The sequence below is a fragment of the Humulus lupulus genome, chromosome 7, assembly GCF_963169125.1.
Source record: "Humulus lupulus chromosome 7, drHumLupu1.1, whole genome shotgun sequence".
NCBI lineage: Eukaryota > Viridiplantae > Streptophyta > Magnoliopsida > Rosales > Cannabaceae > Humulus > Humulus lupulus.
Window position 1 is genome coordinate 112641241 of NC_084799.1, and position 11227 is coordinate 112652467.

The 11227-nt window shown below is 30.3% G+C and overlaps 1 protein-coding gene across 14 annotated transcripts; it reads right to left on the reverse strand.

Annotated features, from left to right (window-relative positions):
- Positions 1–203: 203 nt before the first annotated feature.
- On the reverse strand, positions 204–9254 carry LOC133788546 (uncharacterized). Of its 14 annotated transcripts, none has more exons than XR_009873267.1 (12): positions 8511–9035; positions 7284–7384; positions 6824–6911; positions 6572–6710; positions 6194–6281; positions 5790–5836; positions 4575–4701; positions 3979–4044; positions 2803–2871; positions 2591–2688; positions 2442–2474; positions 204–2316 (listed from the first exon to the last, which is right to left on the reverse strand). XR_009873267.1 is itself a non-coding variant. In XM_062226068.1 (10 exons), the coding sequence occupies exons 3-8, from the start codon at positions 7305–7307 to the stop codon at positions 2827–2829; spliced, it is 450 nt and encodes a 149-aa protein (XP_062082052.1). In that variant the 5' UTR covers positions 7308–7384; positions 8511–8694; positions 9079–9254; the 3' UTR covers positions 204–423; positions 2591–2688; positions 2803–2826. The 14 variants fall into 14 exon arrangements, 4 of the variants coding, with proteins under 4 accessions (XP_062082052.1, XP_062082053.1, XP_062082055.1 ...); XR_009873264.1 differs by having other exon boundaries at positions 204–423; positions 8511–9034; XR_009873265.1 differs by lacking the exon at positions 2442–2474 and having other exon boundaries at positions 204–423; positions 6572–6720; positions 8511–9034.
- Between the last annotated feature and the right edge of the window lie 1973 nt (positions 9255–11227).

Consider the following 11227-nt stretch of genomic DNA (forward strand, 5'->3'; position numbering starts at 1 on the left):
TTGTTCCAAAAAAGAATCAGAAGCTAATATCATAATGAATATATAGAAAAGAAAAACATCAACAAAAAATAAAACCTGAGATGAGAGTGGATGTAAAACACCCTAATCTAGTGTTTTATAAAACATTTACATATTCATAGGTTCATAAGAAAAAAGCTACTTATTATAAAAATCCTAGTGGGGTCTTGTAAAAAACATACAAGTTAGGCCCAATAGTTTTTTTTTTTAAAAAAATAAAAGTTTTCATACAAAGTTCTTACAACAACCAAAATTCAAGTCTCACTGATAAGTTTAGAAAGTCCAAAATAACATAACATTATTAAAAGAAAATGACGTTTAAATTGATCGTTTCTCATCTATAGGATGCCCCCACACCATACACACCACATCACCATGCGTGCCATAGAGAAACCTATTTGCTACCTGGAAGGGAAAGTAAAGGGGTGAGCTAAAAGCCCAGTAAAGAAGTACAAACAACACAGAAGTAAATCAAACAAATCATAATCGCATCATACATCGTCACACATCATAACATCATTATCGTAATAGCATCAACATAAAAAACATAAACATAATCATAATAACATTAGCATCATATGCAAAATCATCATCATAACATCATCACATAAACATCACATCCTTGTGAACATGACCCGCTAACTTGTCCATGTCACCCTTTGTGGTAAACAAGATTTTTGGTCCTTGAATAACCTCGGCGCGTCCGCCCTTTGAGCTACGTCTTCATATCCTTAGTAACTCGGGTTACGTCTTCATATCCTTAGCAACTCATTTTTGATGTGTGGCATTCATCACGCTAACATCCATTCATATCATACAACATTCAAAATGACATACAATCCAGTCACATCATTATAACAAAGCATTTCATACTTCATAACACATAAATCATTACATCCTCGTTCATACCAACGATCTTACCATTCATAGCATAAACAAACAAAATTCTATCTAACTTTCTTACCTCATGTCCAAGCAAGGTAAAACAACAACTTCACAATGAGCATATACCACAATAAAAATAACATTCCTTAGCATCTCATAAACTCTATTTTGCCCATTCATATAAACCATGGGTGCATGGGCCACGCACACATGGTGAAAGTTATTCACAACATCCAAACAAGATTTATTTCCACATAAGATCATAAAAGAATAATGCATATTCTACGTATATTGCATGCATGGTCTTGCTATTAAAACTATACGGTTGCATAATAGACATATTTTTAAACGTAAAAGTGAAATTGCATGCAACATGCATACGTAGGAAAACATTAAAAACGATAATTCATACACGCTTATTTCTATCGTTTTTTAAAATAATGAAATTGTAACATACTTGATTACCATTGTTTGTCATCTTAAAATTACTAGGTTGATTAAATCTCTCAAGACATTATTTTATTTCATGAAATAATTTATTTAATCATTTAAAATATAATTATTCCATTACTTACTTTTAAATTCCATAAAATCACTAAGACTAAAAATTATGAAAAATACTCATAATTTAACATGTTTATTTAGAAAAATAACATTATAATCCAATTAACAAATTTATAAATTTAATGTGAGAAAAATCTAATTTAGATGTGAAAAAATATATTTTTACTTGTGTTATTTTTTAAGATCAAATTTTTAAAATAAAATAAATTCATATGTGAAAATCAAATTATTATTTTTATAAATACTTAACTAAACTTTTAGCCATAATTTAATTTATTTGAAAATTACATGTAAAATAAATTCACTATTTTTCTTGATTAAAAATAAAGAAAATCATAACTTTTAATATAAACTCTCATAGTCATAATAGAAATATAATCTTTAATATTTTCATGGGTTAGGATGTTGATTTATTTCACCATATACACAAAACTTCTTTTATTTTAAAACACAACTTCAAGTTTTTATTAAAATTCCAGCAACTAACTATATACTCAAAATCACCATTTTTTTGTTTAAAACTCACATTTTCTAAAAAATAAAGAAAAATCTGTTGGTAATTAATTATGTAAAATATTATTTCAAGGCATCTTAAAATCCTCCAATTAATTTCTTGAAACATCAAAACACTTGCAAAAAATTATTTAAACATTCAATAACATTTTTCATCACATACAACATTATTTCTACACAATAAGCAAGTACAACAATTCATGAAATTCTCCCTTTTCATAATATTTCACAAAATTCATACATGTTTATTTAACAATATGCCAACACAAACCCTAGCATGTTTCTACACCTCTTTACTTATTTTAATGTTGGAATCCGTTTGTTCAACTACATAATCTGCAATGCCAGTTAGTAAAGATGAGTTCAACAAAAAAAAAAAAAAAAGAATACAAGTAATATCTAATATACATTAATGGTAAGAAAAATTCATGAACTAAACAAAGAAAATCTTAATAATATACCTGAGACATGCTAAGTTGTTGTAAGATACATTTCTGCACATATTTGGTCATTTCAAAGTTGTAAAACAAGTTCATGTGAGTTTTTCTATCATGTAGACTACATTACAAGAAAAGATAAAGAAACAAAAATTTGTGAATAGTGAACTCACTGTACAATAAGGCTGAGGCAGTTGAGCAATATCACTTGATATATTGTTGTGCTCTAATCTCTTGTGAAAATAAGCGTCAATAATTAGAGAACAAAGACCTATGAAAAAACATTAGCAAGAACTGATAAACTTGAGGGCGAATGCTTGACACAAACATAAATAATGGTTTGTGCCATTCAATGTTGAGGAACAACCAAAAAAAAAAAACTTACAATGAAAGCAAGTTCTGAAACTGACTAAGTTCTTGAGGTCTTGAACCAGTAAAGTTGATTGAAAGATCTCTACAATCCAAAACACATAAAATAAGGATTACGTCAAAATAAAGAAACTTCCAAAATTTCCAAATACCAAACTCTTAATAACTCATATATTCAGAGGAAAATAAAAAGAAACCATTACTAGTTCAATCTTTATATACTTTTTACTGCTGTAAGCTATAGTATAAAAAAAATTATACGAAAATAAGCTATGCAACCTTATAAGAGAGGGACCAAAATTAATAAAATACTATGAAAACTTATAAGAAATTAAGATATCTGACATGTCTAGTTCATATAAATGCCTTCCCAAATGCAATACTAAATCTGCAATACGATTTATAGCTCAAATAAAAATAGCAAACATAGAGTACGTAGTTGTATTGTTTTTCCATAGTTAAGAGTCCCAACAGTTCAACAAGTATAAGTGTGATAATCTATGCTTTTCTAAGGCTTTCATATATTGCTAAGTGGTATGATTCTTACTTCTTAGGCTAAAAAGATTATGTTCTCAGTTCTTAAATCAAGTTTGCTTCTAGCTAGCTTTATCCAATTTGGTGTGATATAGTTGAAGAACTTTTGGCAATTATTTATATCCAAATCAATATGTTATGTAGTTTAATCACAAGTTGAGACACAAATCCATTAGAAATAAATTTTATATATGCCTTTTTAGTGGAAACTGCAACCTATCACAAAATTTTAGAATGCATCTATGAAAGATTTTGACTTTACAGGTTGTATAGCCAAGAAAACATACTACTGAACCAAATAATATTGTGTAGGACTAGAATTAAATATAGAAGGTACAATAAGAGAAAAGACAAACAGATGGAAATTCAGGAAAATAATAGATAGACAGTCACAGAATGGAAAATCTCTTAACCAAGAGTAATAACCAAAGAGTGAGACTTTTTTTTTCTTTCACTTATTAACATGTTATTCTAGAACTGAGAATCTAAACTTATAAAGTATGTGTCTACCAGTTTTAGGATATTTAAAAGCTCAACATTACTATTTTTAGATTTATGATACCTAAAGAACTATATCGATACATAAAGATTAATGAAAATGAAAAAAAGATTCAGCAGCATAATTCTAAAGCACAACACAAGACTTTCTTCTTTATACCTTGACAAAGGCTGATGAAAGTCGACTTTTTGTTGGTGGTTCATCTTCTAGCTCGGTATTATGAGCCTATTAAAAAAGAAAAGGCGAAGAAGTAGTGATATTTCCACAAACAAATAGATAAATTCAGAGGTGAAAGGGAGAAAATTAGAGAGAAAAAACACTGGGTTACAACATACAATATACATGAGTTTTCAGCATCATTCTCCAAACTTTTAAAAACCCAAGTTTACAAGTTTTTAATTCAAAATCACACAAAATTGTGGCTATATTCTGAATATGTGCCATATTATACCAAAGTAGAGCTAAAATTTTAATCTATTCCACAATACAAAATCACAATCATTAGCAGTGAAAATAAAACTAAGCAACTTCTATTAAGGAAACATGGGTATTGGATTATAAACTATTCTATTGTTAAAAAAAAATCATTAAAATCATGCAATTAAACACAATATAATGGAAATTGTGGATCTAGTTAGTCCTCCACAAAATAGCTGCAGTAATGGAAATTAATCTCTGATATCAATATTTATTAAAGAAGAAAAAAACAGCAAGTGGTCTAAAAAAATAAAGAAAAAACTCAGAAAGTGGCATACCTAAAAAAGAATAGCATGCCAAGCTTGCAAGTGGCATACCTATTGGTGCACCCAAAGAAATGGCTACAAAAGCACCTACGAAGTAGACTTATAATTTACACATAATTGTAGATTCCATTATGGGGGCCTTCGTATAATATTAGAAAAGTAAAACCCAATATCAATTAATCATTGTAAACACGTCCATTATATTTAAGTTTAAAAAGAAATGAACATGCAAAAGAAAAAGTCTCAATGACTCATCAAACCTCTTAGTAATGACAAGATCATTAATACATGAAAATTCTAGTCATGAACATGGTGAACATTAAAACTTCCTCAATTAAGCAAGAAATATTCCAAATAGGGGAAAACAGAATATTAAACGAAATGCAACAACAATAAGAATTGAGTGACTAATATTTCAGAAAATAAGTTTCAACATGATCACCAACTTAATTATCCTGTTCTAACCAAAAAAGAACCAAATTTTGATAAGACTATATATCTAATGGTGGATACATACTTGTATCAACCAAAATAAAATTTAATTGTTTATAAAGCTAACAAGAACTATACATCAAAGATTAGCTCACTTATTTCAAACATACTTTTGAGTAACTTAATTCATACCAAGTATACATAGTTTTCTTATTCTATTTTTAAAATTTAAGTAACCTTTTTTTAGTTGATTGCTGATTATATAGTGTTTCTAATGTGTTGTTATGCACATGGTGACTAATTTCTGCTTAAACCAGTAAGATAAACAGTAGAAAAAGCTTAATTAAGGGCTTTTGGTTATTCTAATGTTAAAAGAATTATTTTTACAAAAAAATGTCAAAAAGAATCGAATTCCAAGAATAAACTACATTTATCAAGTGGCTTCGTTCCATTTACAAGAAAATGATTTCTATTTAGTTATCGGATATGATATTTACTTATATTTCTACAATTTCTGCAATTTATAAGTTTTGTCTACTTATCCAATTCATGATATCTAAAGTGGTCACAATGTTTAATTTCAATCTTTTATTTCCCTGCCATGTCAATTCATGCACTTTTGCTACAGCAGTTCAATTCTGAGTCATTTCATTCAAATTCCTTAATTTCTAGACTTTCACTTTCCAGCAACCTAACTATTAGTAACTAATTTTGCTCAATTTTCAATCTATCATAGTTACAGATAATTGAAAACCATTAATGAAGTTTTACCACAAATATAGTATAGATTCTTACTTTTCAAATTCTAACAACTTTTTCCATGCCATTCATTGCATTTCTTCCTACAATAACAAGCAAAGTAAACAACAAATTAAAATTTTCAATTTTAGTTACACATTCAAGTAAAAGCTTCTTAAAAAAATGGTACTTCCATTTTTCTTGTTAAAATACAAAAAGAATTTAGGTTAAAAGATACAATGTCACAAGTAGACTAAAACCCACTACAAGTTGTACTAAACAACCCACCTATGCACTCAAGTTGCCATACAATTACAACTTAGTTTCAAATATCAAATACCAGTGCTAGATCACAAGTTTTTACCCAAGTGAACCATGTATGCTTGGAAAATGAGAAAAGGATAAACAACAAAATACCAGTGCTAAAAAAAGCACACTACAATAGAAAAGCAAAAAATTACCTTGTGCGAGCCAGTTGGTGGTACAGCAAGCATATTCCAATCAATTTCATCAATATATTTCTTACGCTCCCTATAGACAGCCCTAGCACTGTTAAATTTGGGTTGATATTCAGATATCAGTCCTTTTGCTTGGAAAATATCAAAATATCAAATTTCTTATCTAAAATATAATAAGATGGAATTTAGAAAACACAAATACAAACTCAAGTGTTTGGGTGTGTGTTGTGTCTAAGAGGAGTTGCGCTAATCTAACAAATGGGTAACTACTAATTGATTCTTCAGGAAAAAAAAATCATGAATACATATACAAATAAATAGATCTATCCAACAACACTGATATAGAACAGAACATATATGCAGTAGAAACAAACAAATTACCAGTTGACGACTAACAGAATTTTCAAAATTTGCATAGTCCCTCCAAATTTGTTCAATGTGATGCACGAGTAACAATGGCCTTTTGATATACTTTCCGTACAGCAATCATTTGTAATGACTCTTCCTGTGGATGTTATTCCTGCAGTCATCTCATTTGAACAACAAAATTGGTAAATAGAAGCAATTAATGTATTATGTTCAACCTATTGAGGTCCACAATTAATGTCAGAAATCAGAGAAAGAAGAACATACTGGCAATGGCTTTAAGAAAGTGATGTACTCCATCCACACAGATCCAGATGCTATGTCCACTCCTCAAAATCTTTCCCAAGATCAAAGCCTAAACATTTTGACCAAATAGGTGTGAAAAAACTGGTAGCCCACAAAATGTAAATATCGATCTCATTATTAAGCAACCACAATTTTGATGCTATTTGGCAGCATAAGAACAAATGGTTAATGCTTCCTATTTCTTTGTATTTTAACTTATTTATAGATTAAATACAGAGTTTCTTTTCTTTTCAAAAAAAAAAAAACAACAAATGGTTAATGCTCATCTTTTCATGCACTCCACAATTATAGTTTATCATAGGAAACTTAAGCACCTATTAACAATACATATTTGTTTATATATATGTGTGTGTGTGTCTGTATCCTGACAAAACAGTATAAACATCAATAACATCAAAAAAGCTGGGGTGATAAGACACACCAACATAGTTGAGCATGAAATCATATGCCTTGTTAGTTTCTTCTCGACCCTCTAGCCCTTTCTTATCATTGGTCTTTCTTATGAACTTAATGTAGCACTGCCTACAAAGCATGCACAAGTAATAAATGAAACATATAATTAGAAGGTTAAACAAACAAAAATAGATTAAAGAAAAAAGGAGGTGAGAGAGAGAGAACAGTAAATGATGTGAGAAAAAAACATAATAAATAGTGAAAGTAGTCAGGGAAAAGTTGTTAAAGATATATTACAGAGAGATGGTGTAGCTAGTGATAGTATTCATGGTTAAAAAAAAATAGTTTATATCTATCATAAGTGCAGCTTAGTTGATAAGAACATCATTTAAAATTTACATATACAACATGAAAGCAACCATAGTTCACTAATCACTACGATTCAAAAAACATACCAAAGTGGAACTTGAAGAAAATTCAATAAACAACAACTAAATATATGTTTTGTAGCCTCATCATTATTTATAGCCATATGTGACTCCACATACTGTTTCCAAAACTTTGCCTGAAAAGACTAGAATTTATCGTCATCAACCGAATATAATTATGCTCAATACTATTGGAAATGAAAATCTGGCACTACATTTTTCGAACAAGCAGATGAATCTCAATAGATTCATGTACAGAGTGAAAGTTAATTCTCTAATACTACTGAAGAACTAAAGTGGTCAGTTTTAGTTCTCCTAGTTTTGTTCTTATAGGTAATTCATTCGGGTTGCATATAAGTGTGCATTGAGTCTAAAGTCGGCATCAAATACTAAACAATATAGAGTCACTATAAGTTTCTTGTGAACAGATACAAATATGCACACATTTTCCTTAATACTACTCTTCCGACCACTAGGTTACCTGGTTCTTGCTTTACCTGGGTTATCTCAAACTAAGGAAAAACAATTAAACAAACTGTAGTGCACAAAAACGAATTAAGAACAAGAAATTTTCAAATAGGTTCTTCAACATGCAGCAAGAACCAAAACTTTCACAACATTTGTGCTCTCAAAAGTTTATCTCTTAACACATAAAAGCTCTTTGCTCTTTCTTGTATTCTAATGCTTACAACCTCTCTACTTTTTCACACTATATCCTCTCCATTAGAAACAATTCCAACACAAACAAATATATGTATTGATATATTCAAAATGTTTTCTTGATATTAAACTGAAATCTAAAAAAATAAAAGGAAAAGAAAACTCACAGAGACAAACGGCTTCTTGAGCTGCTGGGTTGCTTGGGTTCTTGCTTCAGCAGGGGCGTCGTCATGTGTGCTTCAACGGCTCAACAAAAGAGAGTGACGAGAGACTAAACTGTTTCAGTAGGCTTAGTCGTGGTGTTACAGTCAAACTAGAGAGTAGAGGCATGAGGGAGAGAGAGCCGAGAGACTGTAACAAAGAGATAGAGAAAGAGCTAGGTGTGAGAGAGAAAAAGAAGCAGAGGAGGCGTGATTAGGGTAGGGATTCATATTTGAGAGATTAGGGATAAGCCTTTTTTTTCATTTGCTTTTTCTTTTGTCATTTTCATTTGGCGCCTAATGAATGTTTCATTTGCCGCCTAAAGAGCTTTACTTTTATAAATAAAAATATGTCATGTGTCCGTGTCTTTTATTTACTAGCATATAACAATAGCACTTCTAAAAATTTGTAATATTTAGGCAAAATTCTTGTACAGAGAGAGGAAAAACAACAACCATCCAAGAGAAGAAAACAAGGTTTTAGTCATTAAAAAAAAAAACAATAAGAGGCACAAACCTAGCGTTTTCTCAATACCTTCTTCTTTCTCTTCTTCTTCCTTCTCTCTCCCTAGCTCACGCCACATCCTCTCTCTCTCTCTAGAATTCAGCAGCCCAAGAGTATATTGCTCTCTTCTCCAATTTTCTTCCCCATTTATCCTAATTCTCCCATAATAGTCTATTAAAATAAAAGGGTAAATTTCCTATTTTCTATTTATTTTCTCTCAATTTTTATTTATTTTGATTTTTCTTAATTGGAGGAAAATAAAGATGATAGCATCCTTGCTTATTTTATCTAAAATCTCCCAATAAAGAAAATGGTAATTTCTCTCCTCCTTTCCCACCATGCTACACGTCCAAGACTCTCTTTCCCTTTTCTTTTTTTTTAAATAATTAAATCTAATAAAAGGAAACCACAAGTGTATAGTAAATTCTACACATGTGCACCATGCTACCATGTACTTGCACACACTCAATAACTAGGGTGCATCACTACCTACCATGCACCTTAGGCATTCAACCAAAACTCACATAATCACCTTTTTAAAATAAAATAAATAAATAACATTTAACAATTAAAATCACAAAATTCAACCAAAAAAATTCTAACAATTAATTTAAACATACAAACTATTAAATAAAATAATTCACCACACTTGACAATTAATTAAAATAAAACACAAAAATTTTAATAACAAAAAAAAAATTTGGTACACTACAATGGAAGATGAAACAAAACTTAGAGTATACATAATAAATTCAACTTCATGGTTTATGGGGTTCTAGGGGAATAAATAGAAGATATACTTATTCTTTGGTCCAAATAAATCAAAATAAAATAACTAAAACTTAAAGCTTTCAATACAAAGATTTACAAACATGATGAAACATAGATTGTAAGTATGAAAACTAATATAAAGAGTATCACAATACAGATAATATGGGTTATTATAAAGTACAACAAAGAAAACAACCTAACTTAGATTTCTAACTCAAAAATCGCATTCGAACAAGAACCCTAAGCTGCTAATTTTGGGAAAAATCTAAAATAAACACCTAAGATAACAAGAGATAATGAAGAGAGAAAGAGAATTAAAGACTTAGATTTACCAAGCAAAGGACTTACCTAGACAAATCAAAAGTGAGAAATAAAATGAGAGAGAGACTCGAATAAAAAGCGAATTTGAGATAGGGGACAAGTAACCGGAGAAGCTAACTTGAGAAGTTGCTAGTTGAGTGAGGAAAATAGAAAATTGCTCTGAGCTCACGAGGAATAAAATAGGGAAAAATTGGCACTTGTTACACTTTCAGAATTTTAGTTTACAAGGGGCCTATTTCCCAAAAAATCCCACTCTGGAACTTTAATATTGTATAAACAATCACAACGTTCTATTTTCTCATCCTTAGTGTGTGTGTAACAAGCTACCGGTAAAAATGTTCTCTTAAGGCCAACTTTTGGATGTAGCTTTTTTTGCAAGCCCATTGCAGGCAAGTCTTTCTGAGCTTTAATGCCATCCTTGCTTTTACTAGGAATATTTAACAAAGTTCCTATTAGACTATCACACACATTTTTCTCGATGTGCATAACATCTAAATTATGTCACAAAAGTAAGTTTTCCCAATATTCATGCTCAAAGAAAATTTATTTTTTCTTCCAAGGACTTTTATACTCATCTGGACTAGTCATACTAACTTCATTCTTATCCTTGCCAACACTCTTTCCATGACCCTTCCTCTTCTTAATTGAACAAACAATAGGCTTTCCTACCTTAAACTGAATTGCAGATACTTTATTAAGTACTTGATTGCCAGTCAAAGGAGCTGGAGCCAAACCAAACTCTTGTTCACCATTGAATGCATTTTTCCAAGTTTTAAAATAATGTCTTTGGGGCAAGAATTTTCTATGTCCCATATAGCACACCTTGCGGGAATGTTTCAAATATTGAGAAAAAGTCTTCTCCTCACAAATAGGACAAGCTTTGTATCCTTTTACACTGTAACCAAATAAATTTCCATAAGCGAGGAAGTCATTGATTGTCCATAATAACACCGCTCGAAGGGTAAACTCTTTTTTTCGGTATGCGTCATAAGCCCTAACCCCTTCATTCCATAAGTAGACGTCAATATCGTTACCAAGTTGGGTAGGTCCTGATATCAACAAGGTCAATAAGGTAAACTTCCTTTTC

What these genes read in the sequence shown, in the direction of transcription:
- LOC133788546 (XM_062226068.1), bottom strand. Translation starts at nt 7,307, where the DNA reads ATGATTTCATGCTCAACTATGTTG. An exon ending in CTTTCTTAAAGCCATTGCCA is followed by an intron (nt 6,711 to 6,823) that starts GTATGTTCTTCT and finishes AGATGACTGCAG; the next exon opens with GAATAACATCCACAGGAAGA. An exon ending in ATTCTGTTAGTCGTCAACTG is followed by an intron (nt 6,282 to 6,571) that starts GTAATTTGTTTG and finishes CAAATTTAACAG; the next exon opens with TGCTAGGGCTGTCTATAGGG.